General features: G+C 41.1%; 1 protein-coding gene across 1 annotated transcript in view; it reads right to left on the reverse strand.

Annotated features, from left to right (window-relative positions):
* Positions 1 to 25,868, reverse strand: part of FCHO2 (FCH and mu domain containing endocytic adaptor 2) — a 724,395-nt gene that overhangs the window by 404,192 nt on the left and 294,335 nt on the right. Inside the window, exons 12-15 of the mRNA XM_069224082.1 lie at positions 25,726 to 25,793; positions 17,845 to 18,019; positions 4,980 to 5,001; positions 98 to 112 (exon numbers count right to left, since the gene is read on the reverse strand). Coding sequence (XP_069080183.1) covers positions 98 to 112; positions 4,980 to 5,001; positions 17,845 to 18,019; positions 25,726 to 25,793 — 280 coding nt within the window. The remainder of the gene's footprint in view (positions 1 to 97; positions 113 to 4,979; positions 5,002 to 17,844; positions 18,020 to 25,725; positions 25,794 to 25,868) is intronic.

Raw genomic sequence — 25,868 nt, forward strand, 5'->3', positions numbered from 1 at the left:
CAATACGTAGGCTGAGGTTGAGCCTGTTCTGTAATATGGGGTTTGAGATTCAGCGCCACTCCATGGGGTGGTCTCCTCTTGTATGACATTACCCCACTAGAAACCTTATTGTCTTTAGCAAGGTTCCACAGTTACAGGGGCCTCAGAGGTTTAGCAGGTGTCTCCACAGCTTAGCCTGCACTTCAGTATCACTTAAGCCACCTGATCTCACCCTTTAACATGAGCGGTGTAGCCCTCCCAGAGTTGCAGAGACAGACTCAGTGTTCTCTGTCACAGTGCCTTCACCTTCCCCTCTTTTAAGCACTGGCTTCCTTCTACAGCAACACATCAAACACCATTCCTAAGCAGTTGGCTAGCTTATCCTTCAAGACGGCTTTGGAATACTGTAGAACATCCTAGGTTTCTGGTCCTGACAGGGGGAGATGGTGGTTAAAAGGCCAAACCTGGACCATAAAATACCTTTTTGACCTTCTCTGGTGTAAGACCACTATATTCACATAGCAAAATCTTGGCACCGTGGCTGAAAGTTTCTGTCCCATCTGTACACTTAAATTACAGATTTTTGGGTATTCCAATAGTCGGCGGTCTTAGATAGTAACTTTCTTTTGCCTATTCATCACAGATTGATGCAGCCCTGGTCTTTGCCTATAGGTCTCAACAGGAAGGTGTGGTAAAGTTAGGTCTCTCCTATCACTGGAAGCCCAAATCACGGGCACAGAAAAGGCAGAAGCTACCCCATCCAGCTGCCTGCTACTCTGTGGTGGTAGCCTTTCCGATGGTCAATGAGCCAGGAAAGAGTAGGGGAATGTGCCTGACCATCAGGGGACCCACAGGGACTTTTCTCCCACCCACTCTAGCAAGACTTTCTGGAATGTCCTTGAGGAGCTCTGCATTGCACAACACTGTCTGGAGTGCTCGCAATCCTTAATCTTAGGTACCACTAGGTTTCTGGAAAACAAAATAGATTCCTTTGTGGCAACAACCACAGACACACTCCTCGCACAACCTCTACACACAGAACGACAATATACATATGCCCCATCAATGGATAGCGTGAAGGACCGGGTAGCAGGTGATTATTACACCAATATAAAAAGACACGGTGGGCTAGTGGGTGACTCCTCTGTAGAAAATAGGTTAAAAGTTCTGTCCTCCCGCTCTAATCTTGTCACTATCCACAGTGGCATTCATCAGCAGTACGATGCGCTATAGTAATCTTCAGCTAAAAGGAGCGTACATAATATTCATGCCCTCCAGACTACAGAGATCTGCTCTGGTCCAAAATCCGGGGTACAGGAAGCCTTCAGGTTACAACTTGATCCTCATGTGTCATCAAAACTAATAACAGGGTAAAAGGAACACATTTGGCTCCTTAAATCCTCCTGCATCATTACCCAACTGGTGCCTCCTGGAGGACTTAATTAACTGGTGTGTTACCAGGTTCATTAGGTCCTTCAGGAGGCAATAATGCTGAACAATAGAAAAAAGGTCCAATTCAGATAAGGATTCACTCCAGTTGAATTCTTTATTTTCAGATTATAATGTTCATCTGATTCTCTCAGAGCATCTCTATGAAGTGATACATTTACAACCACAGCCAACGTGTTTCAGGTGCACACTACTTCCTCAAGGCAATTCGAAAATAAAAAGGGCATAAGAACTTTAGCTACATGTTTCAAATGAGTTTCCTTTCTTCCCCAGTTCATGGAATCAGGAGGTCAAAACAATGTTTTATAAATGCACATGAAATCTGTTTTCTGTTAGAAAGCAAATGGATTGGATCCTATATCTAAATTGGACACTTTTTCTATAGTTCATCATTACTTCCTCCTCGAGTACTTCACAATTGTCATGCATGCTGTGGCGAATGTCAAAAACCTATAGAATTTGTTGAGATGAACTTGTGTCAGGGAGACACTCTCCAAAGCCATGCAGTGAACCTTTTCTGCTCCAACAGAGACACACATATCTTAGCAGAGAGAGATATAAAGGATAAACAAGAAAGAGAAAATTAATATACCCTGCCTGATTGTGAGGCATTAGATAAAGCATCATCAGTCTATCATAAACAAAGGGATTAGATGCAGATATAAAAAGGATCCAGCACAGAGCCATACGATTCACTGACCATTAAGCAAAACAACTGATTCTGTTGTAAGAGTTGTAAAAACAATTAAGAGGTACAGCAAAAGTTATTACATTTAGGGAAAGGGAAAAGTGAAAGGCCATATATGCTTTTTTCATGATATCGCAATCAATATTTGAATATGTGTGTTTCTGTAAGCGAATGACAAACATCAGAAATGCCACTAGTATTCAAGAACGCTAAGTGTTGTGAATGGACACATGATAATGATTTATTTTACCATTACAGAGTCTTACACTAAAGTAATTGTTCATTGAATATATTTTGTCTATGATAGTATTTTACTGAATGCTGAACTAATAAAATAAGTATGTTCCTTACAATCAAAAGTAATGTACTATTTCTTGTGAAATTAATTCTGATATTTATTTTTGATATACTTTTTAGGGATCAAAAACATTTATTTTCATGATATCGGTTTCAAAGAGTCAAAGGTATCAAATAATACTGAAGGAATATGTGGATCATAAAATTGTTGATTAACTAGCAGAAAGTTCTTCTAATTAATATTCTGTGCAAATAAGACAATAAGGGAAGTGTGTATGCTTGTTTGTCTATTAAAGAAAGATACACCGTTCTTAATGTGAGCATTACGAAGACAGACTATGTACACATCATGGACATCCTTCTTAGACATCTTGCACAGGAGGGGCATGTGGTAAAAAAGCAGGCATGGAGGCTGAGAAAAGAAATGAGGGAAGAAAACCACCTACCAGAAAAGGCTTTAAAACACTAAGATTCAAAAGCAACAAATAAGGTACACAAAAAATAACAAGGCAAATTGAGTTTTTTATGTAACAAACATCCTTCGAACAAGGTTGAAGTGTTCATTTTAATTCTTTGTTAGGAGTCAAAACAAACTGCCTGTATGCTCTACAGCATGGGGAAACTGCAACTTTCAGAGTTCTTAAAATGAAAGGAAGAATGTTATACTACTTCTGGTGTAGGAGCACCATCCCCACTTTGTTTTCTTTTTGAAACACAGTTCTACAGTAGTGTTTTCAATCAAATATAACACTGAATGACTAATCTGGCTGACTGAAATAAAAAGGACAGCATCTCTTATAGGAATGTAGTCATGTACAAAATACTTTAATTTCAAAACATGTTTTATTCTAAATGTGTGCCCTGGGACAGAATCCCATGCTGGATATTTTGGTGTGTAATAAAGGAGAATTAGGAAGGGTATCACAGTATGAGGGGAGGCTACACCAATGTACTGATGTAAATTCCTAATATCCAGTGTTCATCTAATCTTTTGCTGTGTTAATCACTGTCTCAACTTTAAATAAAATGTTACAAAAGAAAAATATGTTAGAACAATACAGTTCAAAGATTTTAAAAAATACATCTTACTTGATAAATTCCTTGTATTCAGCCCCTGGAAAAGAAGCAGCAATTAGTTTAACAATGTATTACCATCACATGTAAAATGAATAATATATGTAAATAGCTGATGTATTTGTACATAAGCAAGACAGGGATGTGCTAGAAAACATAAGCACCAAAGGTCCTATTCCAAAGGTATGTTTGCATGTGTAGATCTCTTTGCGTGTAGATCTACACCTACACATTGGTTTAAATCTCTTCAACATGGAATTCAACATTTACATGCATAAACGTACACCTAGATGTAGACTTATAAGTCTCAACTCCTCTCAACTAAGGAGTTGGACACCCCTACAAATGAACTGATGACCAAAAGGTTACTACTGGTAACCTTCTGCCTCAGATCTCCTGTGCCCTGGTGGCAGATATTTCACTATAAAAAATAAGGCCTTTTTGGAAACTAAGTTTAAATACAAAAATAAAGAATATTTATTGTTCAATAAAAATATTAAAACACAATTTCCTAAATCCTATTTACTTGGGACTAATACTGCAACAAGCGACACCATTGCACTAAAACTTAACATTTTACATTTCAACTTTTTTTATTTACATTTTGTTAAATGTTACTCTTCCCTCTCCACCCACAATCTTGGATACAAATATTGGATACAAATTATCTATTATTTATTTGTGACTTAAATGTTTTCCAAAAATTTTTATCCTTTACAATATATCCTAAAATGTTATCTTGCACATTACTTTTTCAAATATAAAAAAATACAAATAATTCAAACAATGTTCAAATCTAAGTGCAATTTAATTAGTTTGTTTTATACTTCCCCCTATATGTTTGTGTTATTGCCTACCTTCACTGATTGCTATGGGAGTGTGTTGCAGTACTAGGGCTTGGCCATGCATGTTGCTGGACTTACTCCAAGGCAGGGCAGAAGTACACCTGAACCTATGTTGTCAGTAGTGCTACTGTAGTAGATTTAAATGTACATTTTGAGAACTACAATTGTATTATTCTTATGTTGCTGTGTGATTTGTATTACCACGTGCCTTTCTAAACTCCCCCTTCACATTTCCATAACCCCATTCATTCTGTAGTAATTACTCTCCATTTTACAATCATTCCCTTATGTCCATCCCACATGTCCTACTAAATCCAATGCCTATGTGTATGAAGATCTCTGCCCCCAGGGCAAGAATCTCCATGAAGAAAGACAAGAGAGACAACAGCGCTGATTTAAACTGCATATTAGAATACATAAAATAGTAATACTTCACAAACTCCATAATAGATTTTGTGAATATGACTCTTAGAGCAGAGTTCAAGATACAAATTGCAAACAAAGAATGATATTTCCAAAACACATGTTAAAATAAAAGGAACATTAAAACACCTGTGCAGTTCTTACTGATAAAAAATGAAGTGGGCTGTGAATTGTTCACAACTTTACATAAATTAAAGCAACAATATAAATGAAAAAGAATACACTTGTACTTACAGGACTATGCCTCTGTTTTAGTCATGTTCAAGGAATGCAGAAGAAAAGAACATAATTATTTGTATGCACAAAGTAAAATGTGTGACTATAGTAGCAATGTCTTAAGATAACCATTTCACTTTAAATGTAATACTGAACAATTCTAGAAATGTTATTAAAATGGAACTAAAGCAATGACACTATGCTTCAACTAATCAACCCACTCATGACTATTCCTTATATAAATATACATGGTTTGAGTACACTGAATAACCACTTGAAATTTAGACAAACCTTCTAACCCCTGCTATTTAAATCGTATATTCTCTATGAACTTTTCACTGCTGACAGTGTTGGTGTGATCACATATTTTATATGACCATGCACTTCATCAATAAATAAATAATGTAACACAACAGTACTAGATATGTCCCACAAATAGTCTTGAGTCACATTGATAAACATAAACTAAAGAAAATATTCAGACAAAGAGTAGCTCAATACGTAGTCAAGGATCACATCCCAAGACCCAGTAATCTCTCTGAACATGATCTATCTTCATCCCATAACGATAAAAAAGATGAGTCCTTAATAATAAAAAGGATTACGGATCACTCGTCAATAATGGCATTATTTCCCACCAAAGTGTTTCAAGAGATAGAGAGAGCAAACCTTCAGTTGTCTAAATTTTCATTTGGAACCATGAGGTCGTAAACTCTACTTTATTGACTGATAAACATCTAAATGTTTTTGTTATGTATGCCCCCAACCCCCTTCCCTTGTGCAACTGATCCTAATCATTAGCTGAACAGAGGAAGATACATCAAAGGCAAGCCATACACCACATGGCCTCAAAATATGAAATCAACCCCCACTTAACTGTGCTTTAGAAATAACATTAACCAGGGTCCCAATACTCCCACTGCCTGCGTTAGTGCCTTCCATTATCAAATACCCAAACCACTGACTGCATCCAGGTATATTTATAAACCCTAATACCTTCTCTGTCATAGCACCTACCCACACCACTGTCAACAAAACCTTCCCATTCCCCATTTAATATCCCCCAAAAATCTTTACTAGACTTTCTACCACCTTCCCCAATAACCTTTGTAGCTCTCCTCTACCACCTCGTCTGAGGTGCCACTTTGTGTTCTCCATCATCTCACACAGAGCAGGCCCCATACTGTCAGGGTCTGCATGAGAACAGCTGCCAGTGTGGCCTGGAATCCCTTGTAGGCAACAGCAGGCACTGATATGGGTAGACAGTTGGTATTCACCCTCTTATCTTGACTCTGCCAAGACCTTGGAGATGTGAGAGAAGGCAGGTGAGAGGATGAGCATCATCGGCCATTCTGGCACTTAGTTGAGCAAGATGTCAGATTCAGAATTTGATGTTCACACTAACGGCTCTCTGTGAAGCCCATATATAACATGCAGAATTTATTATTTTCTTGAGTCGAAAGTCAATTCAGGATTTATTTTCAACAGACTTAGGGCCTGATTACAACTTTGGAGGAGGTGTTAATCCGTCCCAAATGTGACGGGTATACCACCAGCCGTATTACGAGTTCCATAGGATATAATGGACTCGTAATACGGCTGGTGGTATATCCGTCACATTTGGGACGGATTAACACCTTCCTCCAAAGTTGTAATCAGGCACTAACTGTTCTTGATAGTCATTTAAAATAGATTACCATGCCATTTCTATAGCAGTATGTGCTTACACACTGTAACTCTATGCTTTGGTACTGAACCAAGAATTCAGATGAGCTTTGAAAAGGGTGGGGTCTTCCATCAACCTCATGCCAAGACAAACTTGGTTCCAACTTTTTGATCCTAACAAAGCTACCATCTTCTCACATAGGTTCTTCCTTGTATATAATTGCTCACTGCATGGTTGCCAATAGCTGAGCACCGATCTCTTCCTGGAGTGTACCAATGGATTCCTGCAGTTCAATGGTTATGGGATGTTGCCATGGAGAAAGGTGTGCATCAATAAGAGCTTCCTAAACTCTATTTTGGACTGTATCAGCAGCAAATGCTGTGATCGTAACAGTGGAGTAACAGGGCCAAGATTTGAAACCCTGCTCACTGTCATTCAGGCAACGATTTGCATTTTTTGGAGGTCTCTCTAATAGGGAGACAATAGTTCCTTAATAAGTATAGGTTGGTAGCTTGCTTGATCTACAGAGTTTAAATAGATTTCTTTTCAAAAGAGGGTCACCCAAGCTTATTACAGACACGTATAAATAGGGCATTGCTGACTGGACCACCTAATAATTTAGGGGCTAGTTGGTGCCAATTCTTTCACATGGCATTCAAGAAAGGAAGGATGCAGATCTCCAGAAAGGGTCTCATGGAGCAGAGTTAAGCACAGACCTCCTTCTCAGTGTCCATTCTAAGTATAGAGGCTAAATGTCCATGGTTTCAAAGAAAAGACACCATGTTCAAAAAAAGTTTGTGGTCCTGAAAAGGTTAGTTGGCCTAACTATGTGGACAAGAGCAGGGGTTGGCACTGGAGATTTTTTTTTAGAGGAAATCATTGTCCTCTGTCGCAAAAACAGGAAGCCACAACAAAGGTGAGTTGGCTTATTCAATAAATCATATAGAGTTGTCTATATTCATAGGCTACTACTTTATAATTCACGCTACAATCCGCTCTTCAAAATAATATCAAGAAAACTCTCCTTCCTGCGTTTGGGTATTCACTTCTTTTGCAGTCTTTTATTCCAAGTTTCAGGCCAATTTTCCTCCCAGAGAAAAGATAGGGGGCAGGTCAACAACTCTTTTAATACATCTGGACCTCCCATTCCTTTCCAACTCTCAATATCAGTCTATCCAAGAAGGTTTCAACTTTTCTGGATCCTGCCTGACATGTGGAGGAGATTCAAGAAGTGAGTAATCTGCATTGAAGTCTACATTAGAAATACCCTGACAGTGTAAACATCAGCATATTGCGACAGTCTCTGAGAAGGTTTGATTGCTATTTTTATCTCTATTATTTTATAGGAAAGACTGGGTATAGCCATGAATGCATGTAGATCGGAACTCTCCCCTCCAAATTTCACCCCTTAGAGCTCAGTATTGATTGGAGACAACCACTACCCTGGCCCCTAAGTAGTTTTACCATTTACGCTTAGTTCCTGTAGATATGGGCATCTAAGGGGTTTCAATTCCCCATAACCTTCATGCATTAGTCCACTCTCCAGAGGACTGAGTTTTCCTTTATGGGGGACAGTAACAAGCAAACTGGTCCCAATACTACTGCGTTCCCAATTTTCTCCTTACATGCTGTGGTTGTCTTTACTAGCATGCAAAGGATATGGTAGATAAATGGTTACAGTTAACAAAGGGTTTCAGTAAGATTTAGATGCAAGCCTTGAAACTGCAATTTATAGGCCTCCTCCATCAAACCCCATGAGTTTCAAAACAGCCTTTACATCATTGTACTGTGTGTTACCAATTGGACTGGCTGCTTAATAAGCTAACTATAAATCCCCAGTTAGCAGAGGAGTAATATAAGGGCTCCACCTTCCCTGAGACAGGCACTATTTCTTCAGACAGACTCAAAGACAGTAAAGTAGTATTCTGGATCATCCTCTACAGGTCCAAATACAGGATGCAGGGGTGTGCTTGTAAAGCTTCAATGATATCTGTTACCTAAAATAGGTCCTCTTGATGTTTTTCTCAAGATGCTAACGGAGGGGCCCCCTCGTAGTTGGATGGTTGCTGGAAGACTGTCGGTCTGATTGGCCTGCTGTTGTGGTAGCTGGAGAGCTTGACGGAGCTGCTGCTGCTCCTCCACAATTTTTTTGTATTTGTAACAGATTCTGATGTGTCGGTTCACTTTGATCGCACTTCTGAGATAATTTTTCTAATGCAGTTTAAATAGGATATTGAGTAAGTAGTATGCACCTATCCATATCCCTTGGCTATTTCTTCATAAGCCACAGATCCAAGCCACACTTCAAAATAATATCAGGAAAAGTCTCTTTCTTCCCATGTTGGTGAATACACTTCTATTGCAGTCTGTTATTTGATGCCTTGGGCTAATTCTCCTCTTGGAAGAAAGGGATATGCCAAGTCATTCCCTCCTTTTTCTTCCCACTGAATTGCTATCTACTCCCTCCATTCCGTAATGAAGCTAAAATAAAATGTGTCTGAGGAAAGAGATATTGGGTAGGTCAGCAACCCCTTTGGTATGTCAGGTATTCTCCTTCTCTCTTGTGCTCCCTCAGATTTATATCAACAAACTGCAAAGTTATGGTCCTTACCCGAAAGCCTCTTTCTGTTTTTATCGGTCTATTTCCAGGTACCTACCAGCTCATTAGTCTATCTTTGCCTATGTGGGAGGTCTTTAATACCTTCCAGAGGCCTTAACCACAGCCATTTAAAGAGGGCTGGTTTCTCATACCAGTTTCATATTTGGGAGACTGCTGGTGGCGGTTCCAGGTGAGCTGTGTTTGCAGGGAAGCACACGTTCTTTTATGTAATAAGTCCTTTTCAAGAGCTCTCTGGATTTGACCCTTGGGTTGGCTCCCAGATGCAACCTGTTTTCAGCCAACGACCTACCCACCGGAGTCAACAAATGCTGTGCTGTCTGCCTTCAGCCCAACATGTTCCCTCCAACAGACAAGATTAACACTAGAGCATGACTGTTGACGGTGACCTATCTATGTCTAAACATGGAGTTAAGCCAAATGCTGCCGTAAAATTCCTTTCTGATGCAGTCCAGGTAGGCAAGACATACACAGTTATCCTATATTGCTCCTGGTACTCTTGTTTCCTATGATGCAGTAAACGTCTTAATAACTTTCTGAATTCATCTATTGCTGCATGCCTTCATTAGAATGTCAAAGACAACTATGACTTGCTTAGTGCTTTTCATTATGTTTTACATTTAGTAATAGGATTTTAATTTATTTTTCTTGTTAGTTCTTCACTTTTCCGCCAAGTGATTGGTTTGGTTCTTGTGAAAACCTTTAATGTTTATCGTAAGTGGATCACACATTTTTAACCTTAATGTAAAGCAGTCAATTGCAATCCAGTATTCTTGTTATTTGTTCTTGTAAAGATCATTTACACTATGCCATCTATCATTCTTTACACTGATGAGCCTGCACAGTTTGCTACACACACAGCCAATGAGATCCAAGCATCTAGCCCACTAATTCAGCTGTATGAAGCTACAGGGATGAAAACTCAATTCACAACACTTCAACGGTACTTCACTAAAATCCTTAATTTGTACCCAGCTACTCAAACAAGTTATTGAAAATCCACGACTCCCTGGACCCACCTTACGTGCTGCCAATCTTTAATATCACTTTTGCAACTATGATCACATAAACAGAGATAGACCACCAAATTCTAAAGTTCACTAAGACCAACGACATACTCCACAATTGTTAATCCAGCATGTAATCTGAAAATGAACTGAATTTATCATAATAGATTAAAGAGAAGACCTAATAATTACCCCAGTAGCAATCAGAAGTCTTAATCCTGTAAGGCCTTCTTACAGAGTACATTGGAAAGAGTTACACAAAACTGCTATCATGATTTAACAGCTGGATGGGAATCTCTACTATGGCATGCAAATGGATCAAACACTTCCTAATGGATAGAGTTAACAAGGCAGAATGGGCAAATCAATTTCCAGATTTAAAAAAGGTGGCATATTGTGTGCCCTATTTTCTCGCTAATGTTCACTGCATGCATCTGAGTCTTGGTTGAGGTCACAGAATAGTACAAAGAGAAACACAACATTGGTAGCAATGCATGTGGATAAAAACAGCTATATGGATAACAACCAGAAACATCTGCATTGGTAAAAGCAGTGCAGAATCAAGCAAACATAACAACCTGTCTGAACATATTTTGGGGAGAAGGAGAGATTCCTGTGCACAATGGTTCCAAGATGTTTATCAGGTGGAAAGAGGAAGAACATCACACTTCCATCATCAAACTTCCAGCTAATGCTTCTCATGGTTGTCCCTCACCCTTCAGCCACGCCACTGGGCAAACCTAATCAAAGCATACCTACAAAGAAGAGTGCTAAACTCCTGATGACCCAAATAGTGCAGCAAAGCTTTCCTTTAACTCTGAAAAACCCACCCACCAATCACCTGAGCTGACCCCCCTCCTCTGCCACTCACTAAAGCAGAATTAACTACAAGATTCTATGCAACAGCCAGAAGGCATATTATGGGAAAGTCCTCAAGCACCTTCCAAAAGTGATGCCCACTATAGACCTTGTTAGAGCACTTATGTCCACACTCAGCCTCCAACAGGCTGCTGAATTGAAAAAATATAGCAGAAGCACATCAAAAATAACTACAAGAGAGACCTGAAATAAATCTGATTATTAGCCTAATGTTTAAGTAAACAAAAATTGAAGAAATACAAATATATGTACTTAAAAGAACAAAGGACCCGGCAAACCAACTAGACTTTCCTCCTGCCATAACACACCTGCTGCAGGCTTACAGTCATCAGCATGTACAGACAGATTATGGCATCACTTTTGTAGACCATGGAAACAATGCATTCTTGTGCCAAGATAGTTCACTCAGAAACTCACACAAGATAAGTTGATCAGCAGAAAACAGTATATCTAGTGTGTTAGTAACGCATTCAAACAAACATAGCACTCTCTATCCTTGTCTCTCAGGAAAAACAACCCTGACACCCAAGGTCATACCAATGTATTGAATGTAAACTACACTTGATGGTAAAATCATGTCTAGTAACAAATGAAAAAGTATGCCCATGTTTAGTGTCTGCTGAATTAGTAAGTCTGGGCGTTGCTAAATGGTTTTTTTTTGCTGTGAAGGTACATTGACCCACGCAAACTAAAATGCCTATAAAGGGATGGTAAACACACGTTGACCATCATATATATACACTGTTATGCAACCAGATTCTATACAAGTCTAAGTAACTGGCAGAAAACTGGCTTGTGATCAGAAAGCCCCAAAGAGTGATAGTAAGCCTTTCGTATTGAAAGAAAGATACCATATCTCATTTTAAAAAACAATGTCAGTAGTGGAAGTGTGCAACATTCTTCAAACTTAAATGTGGACAGGTCTTTACACCCACGTTCTGTCTAAGCTATGCCCCTTTACCTTGCCCCCTTTTACAGCCCATGGCATACTTATAATCCTTCTTGTCCTTGCCCCAGACATTCACCACATTCCTGAGGTACCATGCAACACCTCTCCAAACACTCATGTTTTGGAAAGTTAAGCCTGCTCCTTAAGACCCTATGTTGGAAGCCAGCTTGTTTCATCAATTTCATGTGAGGAGAGTGGTCACACCAATTTCTGGCCTAGGCCACGTCTTCAGGAGCCATCTTCGTGGGAGTGGAACCGCTGATTTCCCAAAACCTACACCATCTAAATATCTAACAATCCATTCCATCCCTTATGTTACATACTAATAGGTTTGGAACTAAGTGTCACTGGCTTGGGCTCAGACATATCACTGATAAGCCACCCAGATATGTTGCGCTTGTCTCATAGCCTACGCAGACTAACAGCTGTCACAATTACTGAGATGAAGCCCTTCACTGTATGTTGTCAATCAGACCTGATGCATGGAGCATGCATCTGACTTCAAAACCAAAATATTTGCACTATCAACTAACTCCCTTCCTCACTGTGTTGCTACTTAACAGTATGCTTCTACAGCACCCTAGCAACCAATTGTCACGTAACACACTTGGGCACATCTGGTGCTGTTAACCTCCAAACATTCTTTTAAGTTCCTAAACCCGGTTCTTATTATTCACTGCCTGGTCTATCCACTTTAATTGCACAATTTCCACACCTTTATCAAACAAGATCCTGCAGGGCAAAAAGTTTAAAGTCATGGGAGTATGTGATATGGAAATGCCTTTTATCCATACCCCTGCATGCTTTAGGATCCACTGCATGGCAGCTTTTCGGAGGCAGGTTTACTTTCATTAAAAACAGGACCCGATACATGTTTGAACTTTTAAGACAGAGGCTACAGCAAGAGTCCAATAAGGAAAGGCATCACAACCTTGAGCAGAAATGGCATTCGAGTCCATAGCACCAGCTTGTCTGAAAAAAGATTGTATATTGTTGCAGGACAGAAAGCGCTTGCAACTCACTAGTGTGAGAAGCTGGTGTAATTGCTGTGTGAAGGACTGTTTTCAGAGGCAAAAGACACATAACACAGGTGTGCTTTAGATAAAATGGAGGTACACATCAAGTATGTGAAAACCAAATTAAGGTCCGGCTGTGGTATCACAAAAGGTGTGGGTGGAAACACTTGGGGTAACCCTTTCAGACAAAACATCACAACAAATGATTTAAAGAATGAAGCTGATCTGGTAAATGTAAAGCCAAAAAGGACAATAAACAACCTTTAACTGTGGTCACAGCAAGCCCTTGCAGGGACAAAGAAAGCACAAATAGCAACACATCGACAATCTGACTTGCAGAAGTTCAATCCGCCAAGAGGTGCACCAATTCATAAACCTCTTCCAATGTCCAGCAGAAATGTTTTTGGTGGATAGACGTTTGGCCTCCAAGATGACAAATCACTGACTTTGGAGGGAGATCGAAGCAGTCACTGTCACCGCTCAATCTCCATTCATGGAAGTGTAGGTTGTGCAGGCCTGAGATTAGAACTGTGCCCTGCTGCGGAAACATCAGATCCTCCAAAAGCAGTAGCCTAATCAGGGGACAGATGCTAATGGCCTGAAGTTCTGGGTAACACACACTCCTGGTGCATTCCAGAGTTTTGGGCAGGAAAGGTAGAGACGGGAAGACATACAGGAGTCCAGAGCTCAACTCTAGGCAAAGACAGTCTCCAAGAGCCACCTTGAGAACGCTGATGTGCAAAAGTTTTAACATTCTGCCTTCTTGACAGTGGTGAAAAGATAGACCTAGGGTTCATCTCAGTGTCGGAAGATGCCAAGTGCCACCTTTGACAGTAACTGGCTAAATGATCCATGATCCAAAAGGAACGCTGTTTATCTGCCCTGACATTCAAAGAGCCTGCCAGGTAGCTAATTACTAGAGAGATGTCATGGCATCTAAACCAGTTCCAAAGGCCTAGAGCCTCCTGGTTCAAGACCCAAGACCCAATTTGTTTTGATATTGCAATACACATAGCAGTATGTTGTCTGTGAGAAAATGAAGCAGCTTTTCCTTGATGGACAGGAGGAAGGACTTTAGTGGCAATAAAATTTCCTGCAACTCCAACAGATTGATGTGGAGGCAGGTCTCCCCTGGAGACCAAAATCCTCTGATGATCACCTCTCCCAGATGTCCTCCCTTCCCCTGCCTAGCAACAAAGCATCTGTCAAGGTTGTTAATTCTGGTTGGTGTATGGAAGGGGTCTGCCACTGGTCCAACTGCAGTCCAGCAGCTACCTCTGCAAGTCTTTTTCAGTTTCCTTCAAAACCTGGATTGAATCAGACAGGTTTACCTCCGTGTTGAGCCCACTGAGACTTCAGATCCCACTGTGGAGGATGGAGGCGGTGAGAAGGCCAAGAAGCCTCAGAGCTGCTGTCATCGAGAACCAGTACAGGGGCTGAAACATCAGAAGCATAACCTGCATGTCCTGGGCTCGTAAAGCTAGTGGAAAGGCTCGTAAAAACACCACTCCCAGAATAGCTCAGATGGACACAAGCCTCTGGGAAGGAATCTGGTGTGACTATGGCATGCCGATCAAGAGCTCCAAAGATGTGAGGAGGTTTGCTCCAGTGGTAGATCACCAGTGGAGGTGATCTACCATTGAAAGTTGCAAGCCTCCCTTCAAACAGCCAGACATTAATTTATGGGAAGACTATTATTCCCAACCTCCGAAAACTCAAAGATGTGCTGTGGCTGTCATCATGTTCACTAAAACCCATGGGGTCCTGGTGAGGCTGAAGGAAAGCACTAAAAAATGAAAGTGCTTGTAGCCCACCTTCAACTGTTGGTAATGCCTATGGGGCTGCAGGATGGGGATGTGGAAATAAGTGTTCTGCAAATCAAATGCTACCATCCAGTTGCTTGGATCCAGGGCATATAGAACTTGGGCCAGTGTAAGCATCTTGAACTTGTCCTTCTTGAGAAAGAAGTTGAGAGGGAGAAGGTCAAAAATAGTTTGAATGTCTCTGTCCTTCTTCTGCACCAGGAACTAACATGAATTACATCTACTTCCTATTTCTGATGCCAGGACCCTCTCTAGGGCTGCTCTGGCCAAAATAACCTCAACATCTTTCTGAAGGCTGGATAGATGGTCCCCCAAAAGATGGTGTGTAATGGGAGGGATATGTGGAGAATCGGTCAACAATGACAAGTCCTATCCTTAATGGCCAATCAACAGCACCTGCTGATCTTATGTTATTCTCTGACACCCTTGGAGAAAATGTTGTATCCTTCCTCCAACTGGGTGGCGATTTGCGAAGGGGACCACTTAAAGCAGTTTTGCGACTTTGGTGGAAGGGCAGATTATTGGGCAGTACACTGTCCCGCAGGACTTCAGTAATGTCAGCTTGATCCCTGTCCCGGAAACTTAAAAGGCTGGGAGTGGGCGGGGTCTGTTAGTGTGGTGGTCCTTGGTGTTGCTTTTATTGAAAACCCCTTCAGAAGCCTCAAAACGGGTGTACCTGTTGAGGTTGCCACACAAGTGAAGAAAGACCAAGATAGCATGCCAACACCTTGCTTTTTTTGGAGCAGTCTAGCGCCTAGAGTGCTTTGTCACCATAAAGACAAGTCTTGTCAAATGGCATGCCCATCAAGGATGCCTGGACGTCACCTGACAAATGTGTGAATCTCATCGAGGTGTGATGCCTGAACACCATGCTGGTATCAAGTGCCTTGCCCAAGCAGTTCGTAGTATCTAGTCCTAATCTGATGACATACTTTGCGGCAACCTGCCTATCCTGGATAATTTGTATCAGGTTTGCTCTGCATTCCTCTGGGACTTTCAGCAAAATCTCGCCAACCATGTCCCACAATGCATGAGAGTAAAGTTCCAAAAGAAAGCTTGCATTGACTGATCTTAAGGTCAGACTGGCGGAAGAGAACATCTGTTTTCCAAAACTCTCTATAGATTTGGATTTCCTAAATGGAAATGAGCTTGAGGTAGTCCTGTTTGGAGAAGAAGAATTTTCATTGCACAGTTAATAAAAATGGCAAAGGAGGTTGATTCTTCAATAGGGAGACTAGAAGGGGAATTCAACTCAATGTCAGTGGAAGTATCCAGCTCACTGGCCTCCTGCAGATCCAATTTAAATTATCATTATCATAGATTTAGTCATCATCGTGATTATCATCACAGCCATGTTGGCTATATTAGGAATAGGAGTCAAAGAAATTAGGAAGTGAATGTCTGTTCTGAGGCAATGGCAGTTCCGTCCGGGTCTGAAAGAGGCTGCGTTGGTTGAAGCAAAATTAGGAGAGGGGGCAACTTCAGTCAAGGTTGTGTTGGGTTCTGTTCTGTGTCCAATAAAACAATGAGTTCTTCCCTCTGGCATTGGGACTGGCTTTGATGCAGGAGAGACAGGTGTGGGTTGTGACGCTGGAGTGGAAGCCAGGGCAGGCTTTGAACATGTAGTTGGACTGGACCCCCATGTGGCATCACGGACATTTCTGCTGGCGGTATGCCAACTGGAGGCCTCCTCAGTTTGGTGGAGTCTGAAGGTGCAGTACAGGGCAACGGTAGGGTGCCCAAGATATGCAACATGGCCTCCTTGAGAGCTTCCACCTGTTGCAGCATTGCCAACTGCCCTGGAAACTCATGTGGCATCGAGACAAGTTGAGGAAATCAGTAGGCCAAGCTCAAGTGGCACCTTGGTGTCCGCGAGGCTTCTCAGAATGAGAGTGGCAGGACATGGGAGAGTCCCACTTTATGTTCTTATGCTTCTTTTTGACTTGGACTTCCAAGAAGACCCAGAGTAGAAAGATGTTCAGCACGGGGAACACCCTTGAGAGCAGGCACTCTATACTTCGAGCTCGAACAGTTGTTCTTCACTTTCTGATGAATTCCACAACAGAGTTTGGCTTGGCATTCCCAAATCGCCTTCGAATTCATCATACAACACTCTTCACAAGGCTTGTAATCATGTGAAGACCCGAGATGTAGTGAGGGTCAGTAAAAGAAATTGGTTTGTGACAATCCTTATAAGGTTTAAACCCTGTAGTTTTAAGCGGGACACGTCCCTTTCACAGTGTAGACGTTTTTGAGCAGAATGTGTTTTGTCAAGACGAAAGAGTATTGATCCATGTCGGAAGATGCAAAAAGAAAGGAACTGATGTTAGCGTGCAGGAGTGGCAATTATATGGGGCTCCAGCTCCACTTCCAGGGTGGGATTGAGTCATAGCAGGGCTGCACGACTCTACCATTGTACAAGGGAATTGCTAGAGAAAAGTTATCAGATTCAATAGGGAACATGGGGTTTTCACAAGGTGAGGAATCTGTAGTTAGGCATATCCATCAGAACATTTGTTTACGAGGTATTCTACCTTGAAGCAGAGTTGACAATTTGCTAATTTTGTTTGCAACTATTTATGGTATCACGTAGGTGATGCTGTTAAAATGGCAGTCGCTGATTCTACAATAATGTGGAAAAGGCAAAGAACAGCTTTATTAGGATTATATTATAATACATGTTATATCCAGATATATTCCACTATGTCTTATATTTAAATTCACCCACAAATCAGCAGTTATGTGCAGACACTACAATGTTTTACTGCAGCCGTGAATGTAGTTATGGTTACATTTATTTGCTTTTCTTATTTAATGGCGGTCTGGTTCAGAAATTAAACATTTAAAAACGTGCAATACTAAATGAACGAGATCTGTTTCCATGGTAACACCTTTTAAACAATAAAAGAAACTTACAGTTACATAAGGAGAGATAGTGAAGTTGCCTACTGATAGTTTTAATTCATCTAATGTCTGCATCGTGTGCGAATCTCCATTGTTGTTTGTAACCGGTTTGATTTCTACATGAAACCGCTTTGGTTCTTCATCCCCAGATTCAGAGTCACTGGAAGAGTAGAAACTGTTCCCTTTCATATGTTTGTTACAGTTAAGGGTATTGCTTCAGCAAAACAGTAAAATCATGATATTAAATGGGGAAGTGTCACTCTCCTCGTCAATACATCATCCTTTATGTGTCGTTCAAAATGATCTCAGGCAATTTCTTTCATTTTCATTACTGGGGAAGGGCACATGAAACAGGATCTGTCTCAAGGCAGCCTATTGACTGGCAGCGCCCTGCATCCCCTAGCACCACAACCTTAATGTCATATCAATAATCTGGTCGATATTTCTACAAATTTGTGGAATGGTGGTTAAGTCAGAAAGCAAACTCTAAGTTACATCATAGTCAAACTAAAACATTTAAAAAACAACCAGTTACATTTCACATTGGCATTTTTCTTGAGACTGAATTTTTACATTTTGTCACCTGATGCCATTCAGTGCTTTGGATACCTTTCACATAGCGGAGCAACAGTAACAAGCATTCTACCCTACTACCAAACTCTCTCTTCACCTGATGACATAGGTAGGAAACACATGCACCTATCACCCTTAATTCCCCCAAACGCCCCTGGACTATTAAGGAATAGTCGTTAGACCACCCAAAGAGGAGAGCAGAGGAGGTACTTGGAAAGCTGCAAAAAGATACAGATTACTGAGAGAAACATTATTATTTAAAAAAGCATGAGCACTGTCTTGCCGCAGATTCTCAGTCACATGAAAGACTGCTCCTAGTCTGAATGATGGGAAATGGGTAAACCCGAAAGAAATAAGCTAAGTAAAGTACCTTGTGAACCACTTGTGACCTACTAAACAAACAAGCAAACTCAGTCATGGCTAAAAGAAATAGGAATCACAGGGCCACCAATGGTTTACCCATACATTAGATCGGAGATGTATGTAATTATTAAAGATGTATGATTAAGCTCCATGTTTTCGGTGTCCGCAGGCTACGCTGGGCAGGAGAGGCAAAGCAGATCGAGCATTTTTTAAACAGTGGAAAGGCTTTTAGAAACTCCAGAAAGAAAGCACAGCCGTAGTCACGTCAGAAACTTAAAATGTAGATAAACACCGTGGAATGTGCGTGTTCAAGCAAGGCAGGATGAATCTATCCTCAATGCTAAAGATGGCCGATAAAAACAAGCATTAGCAAAGCCAACAGGTCGCATCTATGAGAGAGATACTGACTGTCAATGTTCTTTAGGCATGTTGTACAGCAGCGTGGCTGCTGTGCCGCATGGCTTAAAGTAAAAAAAAAAATAAAGTGCTATCACTTAGCCAGTGCTAGACGCATCATTGCCTTTTTTTTATTTTTTATTGCCAGGCGGCATTACGGGGAGGGCGAGCAATAGAGGGTGTGAGGGGAAAAAAGCAATATGACGCGGCACACTGTGTGCAGCTTTTTAGGGTTGAGTGCACAAGCGCTCCGTCCCTGTTGTAATCTCTCTTTGGGCTTGTAACCACACCCATGTTATGCCTGTCACTTTCATTGGTTTGTGGGCTTGCCTTTTAAAATCCGCTTGCTTTCATTAATGAAAGGCGTGCTTATGTCATGCCTTTTCAGGTGTTTAGCCCTCCTCGTGCGCACCGGCCAACTATTGAAAACCTACGAGGCTCGATGTTTTTAGCCTGATTTCTGCACTACTTTATCTTTTTATTTTCCACTCAGTGCGAGCGTGCTGGGTTTTACATAGCACGATCGCTCTAGTTTTTTTTCTTTCAACTTGTGTGGCAAGAAAAGTCCGGTTAGAAGTTTACAACGCTAATAGCTCTAACTCGAGCAAATGCAAGACCTGTTGCATTGCAAATGCCTGTTATAACTTGTTGTTTTTATAGCAGGTGGGTGGTGTACATGCCTGAGAGAAGTTTTATTTTTTTGGTTAAAGTGCTGGCCATGTCATAGCACTTTCTTTTTGTTATAGTGGGTGTCGGGGGGGGGGGGGTAACAAGGTGCCGGGGGGAGGGGCAACAAGGAGAGCGGGAGGGGCAAGCACCAACATGGAGTAGTGAGCTGGAAAGATGCAAATAACAACCCAGAGGGCAATCAACAGCCAACTGGGGGGCAACTAGATGGAGGACAGGGCAAGCTACAACACGGAGAGTAGAAACCAGAAAGAAACAACATGGACACAGGGGACAGGAGTGGGCAAGCAACAGTATAGAACAGGAAGGATAAGGATGTTAAAGGAACAAATGGAAAGAAAGAATAATAATTTGTCACTGATTTTATGGAAAAAGAAGCATACAGCTTAGATACATTCAAACACAGAAAGTGTTTCAACAAAAAGAAAAAGGTAGCTCCCACAAGGCAAGCATTGGAAGGGCCAAAGTACTTTAGCAATGACCCTGGGAAGGGTCAAACAGATGATGAGAAGTGAAGCTAGCAAACAATAATCAAAGAGATGCAAGCGAATGAGACTGAAAATAAAACCAATCCAATGGGAAGCAATGGGCAATTTCTAAGCCAACTGTAAGCTAACAATGTTTCTGGCAAGCAACAGTGCATGTGCGGTCTGTCTCACATGAGATCTAAAAATGTGGAGTGGTGAGGCCTTATGTCACCAGGTTTTTGTATAGTACGCAAAAGACTATTGGTTACATTGAGAATACAATGTGACTCCAGTTAACACAGTAGTCCCATTGCAAGTACATATTTATTTATTATCTTGCATTGTAGAGTGTCACCTTGTAATAGGAGAACCACTTTGTAGCACTATTTAAAGTAAAAGTTGACATTTTCAGGACTTCTACTGGATTGGCGGCTGCCAAATTTCAACAAGATCAGGGTGTCCTTCTGGTGCACAGTTGCTGACTGACTGGAAAGGAGAAAATATTATTCTTCATGTAACCCAGTCCTCTAAAACCAAGGAGAGGGGCCCTGTGTCTTTCTAGGAGGCATAGAACGTCTCCCTCATTTCCAGATTTATTTGAAATTATGTCGGATTTGGTAACTTTCACATGTAAGCAGCCCACTGTTGCCCATACATGTTCTAAAGTAACCTTTACGCGTGCATCAGAGGATAAAATCAGCATCTAAAATGTGATGGTTACAACACATGCTCCAGAAATTCTGCCACAAAAATCATCCTGACATAGGAGGTGCTGCATCTATGAGCAGGCCTGGCAGCAGGGGAGTTATCATTATAATAGCAGGGTTCTTTTTTTACCACTTACCCAACCATAAGATTTTAAGGAAGCAGCAAATCGTGCTCCAGAGATTTTCTTAGGTGGAATTTTCTTTTGTAGGGGAGCTGTGGAGGGGTATTTGCATTTAGGTTTTTAAAATGTTTAGCTTCACAGCATGAGCCCATAATTGTCGGGATACTTGTTATCCCATATCCAATGCCATACAAAATGGTTATCCAGGTGTGGGCTTTGGAGCTCTACTGGATTCCGGGGGACTGTGGGATCCTTGGTCGGTTGTTCCTAGCCCTTTTGTTGGGTACTCCATCTTACCGCCCATGGGGATGGAGGAGATGTCTTTGTGCCAGAGGACCAAGTTATGCCCAGGCTGATCCCTCAGAAAGGCATCAAGGAAGTCCCAACTGGGATGCCCCTAGCAGTTATAAAGTATGTATATGAACTGATGCTTGCTTCTCAGTTGGGGAGGTGACTGTTTTCCTTAAATTTGGAAGATCCCCTGGTTTCAACTAGGTGCTGGACTATGCAGTGGGGGAAAGACCTGTTTGAGATGTGAACTGAGAGTCTAATAAATAACTCAAAATGGATGGATTTTCCTTTAGAAATCTTATTGTCTACTTTGCACTGTAAATGTATGTTGTATATGTTGTTCTATCATGTAAAAATTGGAACTGTAATAATTTGTTAATATAATAAATACATACTGTGATGTACTCAAAAAGAACAATCCCAGGCTCTTTTGTATCGTAGCCTTTGATCCGAGGCCCTCCCCACTCGTGGAATGCCCATCCTATCAACATTCCATACATCAACATGGATTCCTGCTTTTCTGTTGCACTTCAGGGCACAAATTAAGTTATTATTTGGATTCATAACTGTACCAGTGTGGCTCCTACAGAAGCGTTTCATCCTTATTTTTATAGATGTGGGTGGACCCACAGGGCACAACTGCTCTCTTTCATGAGAGTTATACCCATACAAAATACTTTGTTAATTACTCTCAGGTAGGACTTTCCATGAGTACAGGCAAAAGTAACTCAAGTGGACAGCATTGTAATGCCCTGGTTTGAATGAAATACAAAGTTTTATGAACTTCTCTGAACACCAAAACACTGAAAACATATTTGCTCAAAAAATGAAAAGCATCCCAATGGCAATGGCAATACCACTGTGCTGCTGTTGCCTTTAGCTATCTAACAGACTTTAGTGACCAAAAACACTAGTTAATCCTCACACGTTACCAAAGCAAATAAAAGCCTAACTCAAACAGGTCACCACCTCCCCTTCTCAAGTGAACCAATAAGCAGTACGGGACACTGGAGTGAATGGGCTCTGTGTGCTGGAGCACCAGTGACTTTTCGTTGTTTACATATGAATTTACTAGCATCAACAAACAGTGAAACCTGTGGGAAATCTACTCACCAATAACAGCAAAAAAGTTAATCAATGGGCAGATAACAAGAAACTGCACATGAATGTCTCCTCTGCAGTAAATAGCCATTACTTCAAGTACTATCCGCACCTCATCTAGATGTGGATGTACAGTACCTACCTAACACTTAACCCCACCAAAATTGTATTCCTTTTATTTGCCAACATCAAGGACCAGTTAGTATAAGCTTAGCCCAGCAACATACAGGGAGTGCAGAATTATTAGGCAAGTTGTATTTTTGAGGATTAATTTTATTATTGAACAACAACCATGTTCTCAATGAACCCAAAAAACTAATTAATATCAAAGCTGAATATTTTTGGAAGTAGTTTTTAGTTTGTTTTTAGTTTTAGCTATGTTAGGGGGATATCTGTGTGTGCAGGTGACTATTACTGTGCATAATTATTAGGCAACTTAACAAAAAAAAATATATACCCATTTCAATTATTTATTATTACCAGTGAAACCAATATAACATCTCAACATTCACAAATATACATTTCTGACATTCAAAAACAAAACAAAAACAAATCAGTGACCAATATAGCCACCTTTCTTTGCAAGGACACTCAAAAGCCTGCCATCCATGGATTCTGTCAGTGTTTTGATCTGTTCACCATCAACATTGCGTGCAGCAGCAATCACAGCCTCCCAGACACTGTTCAGAGAGGTGTACTGTTTTCCCTCCTTGTAAATCTCACATTTGATGATGGACCACAGGTTCTCAATGGGGTTCAGATCAGGTGAACAAGGAGGCCATGTCATTAGATTTCCTTCTTTTATACCCTTTTTTGCCAGCCACGCTGTGGAGTACTTGGACGCGTGTGATGGAGCATTGTCCTGCATGAAAATCATGTTTTTCTTGAAGGATGCAGACTTCTTCCTGTACCACTGCTTGAAGAAGGTGTCTTCCAGGAACTGGCAGTAGGACTGGGAGTTGAGCTTGACTCCATCCTCAACCCGAAAAGGCCCCACAAGCTCATCTTTGATGATACCAGCCCAAACCAGTACTCCACCTCCACCTTGCTGGCGTCTGAGTCGGACTGGAGCTCTCTGCCCTTTACCAATCCAGCCACGGGCCCATCCATCTGGCCCATCAAGACTCACTCTCATTTCATCAGTCCATAAAACCTTAGAAAAATCAGTCTTGAGATATTTCTTGGCCCAGTCTTGACGTTTCAGCTTGTGTGTCTTGTTCAGTGGTGGTCGTCTTTCAGCCTTTCTTACCTTGGCCATGTCTCTGAGTATTGCACACCTTGTGCTTTTGGGCACTCCAGTGATGTTGCAGCTCTGAAATATGGCCAAACTGGTGGCAAGTGGCATCGTGGCAGCTGCACGCTTGACTTTTCTCAGTTCATGGGCAGTTATTTTGCGCCTTGGTTTTTCCACACGCTTCTTGCGACCCTGTTGACTATTTTGAATGAAACGCTTGATTGTTCGATGATCACGCTTCAGAAGCTTTGCAATTTTAAGAGTGCTGCATCCCTCTGCAAGATATCTCACTATTTTTGACTTTTCTGAGCCTGTCAAGTCCTTCTTTTGACCCATTTTGCCAAAGGAAAGGAAGTTGCCTAATAATTATGCACACCTGATATAGGGTGTTGATGTCATTAGACCACACCCCTTCTCATTACAGAGATGCACATCACCTAATATGCTTAATTGGTAGTAGGCTTTCGAGCCTATACAGCTTGGAGTAAGACGACATGCATAAAGAGGATGATGTGGTCAAAATACTCATTTGCCTAATAATTCTGCACTCCCTGTAGAACTGGGTGGATTTTTAGTCCAACTTTCGAATAAAGTCACTTTGATTCCCCTTTGACACACACCTCACCTTCAAGGAACATGTCATCAAGCAAACCACAATAACGTGGTAGGAGCTTTCTCAGAAAGTGACTTCAGCACTTCTGTTCAAGACCATGTCCTCTAGCACTTGAATGGTGACAATGCCCTGCTCCACAGCTTACCAGATTCTATACTGACCCAACTAAAGGACATCCTACATTGCACATCACACATCATGAAGGGCCCAAAGAAATACCATCACATCACACCCACTTGAATAGAACTCCATAGGCTCCGCTTAGCAGGTCGCACTATCTTCAAGGCAAAGGAAACCAGTGGAATTCAATTTGGGTGGGGGTGATATGATCATATTTTTTGGGCACTGATGATGCATGTTATAAAATCGTTACAGTGAGAACCCGGTTTATCTGGCTGACAAGCTCACCATCTCAGGTAGCTTAAAGCACATCTAAAGCCAGGACACCATCAGACTTGAGGTAAAAAAAAGTGCAAGATAAAAAAAACACTAGGAAACCGGTCTTGCTCCTTTAAGCACCCAGGAAAGGTATCCATTAGAATCGCCCCAACTGTCTTAAATTTAGGAAAAGCTAGGGGGATATTCAGATTCATCACACCTACACCATATAACTCACAGTGAAAGGCCTTTGCAGACTTCAAGCCACTGAACTGTGAAATAATAGGTGTTATAGATAGACCACATGGGAAAAACAATGGTGTTTCAGAGATGATCTATCAATTATTCCACCTCGGTTCATTATTAGGTTCTATTCAATCAATAACGCCACTCTGGGTGGTATTCTTAATATTTTGTGTCCTGATCTGGGTAGTTAGGTAACATTTATACCATTTTGCTACTCTAACCCCATCACCAATTGACAGGAACATCGCTTTTCTATACATAGGGAATGTAATCTTATCCCTTGGTTTTCAGCTTTTTCACTATTCAAATATATAAATATATCCCTTTTTGGATTGCTGCCTGATCCTCCCTCATATATTGCTCCACTTCACATTTTCATAACCCATATTTGTTCCCCCCCCCCCTCGAATTATGAATTACAATGTTTTACATGTTGGCGGCTAAAGGCAGTCAAAATCTCCATGTGAAAGATTGGGAAATACATAAAGGAATCAGCACGGAAACCCCGATTCTTGCATGTTATCCCCCAAATTCTTGTGTTTGCCCCCTATTTTCAAGATCAGAGACTTACTGGGGGGCTCTGGGTAACAGTAATAACGGGAAAGGCAAACAATGAAGGTATTCTGGGCCTCTCAAAATGAGGACCAATGTCGTCATACAGTCTCGTCAATACAAAAAACAATATTTCAAAATGGTAACTCAACAGATACAAAGGATATATTTTTGATTTTCATTTTCTTCTGGTTTAATACTGTATCCTTCCTCGTCTACAGTGGGTATGTTCTAAAAGAAAAAGAAAGCAAGACGTGTTTTAATCATACACTTTACCAGCTCCAGAAACAAGGAAGGATGACCTAG

This window comes from Pleurodeles waltl, chromosome 1_1, assembly GCF_031143425.1.
Source record: "Pleurodeles waltl isolate 20211129_DDA chromosome 1_1, aPleWal1.hap1.20221129, whole genome shotgun sequence".
Classification (NCBI taxonomy): Eukaryota; Metazoa; Chordata; class Amphibia; order Caudata; family Salamandridae; genus Pleurodeles; species Pleurodeles waltl.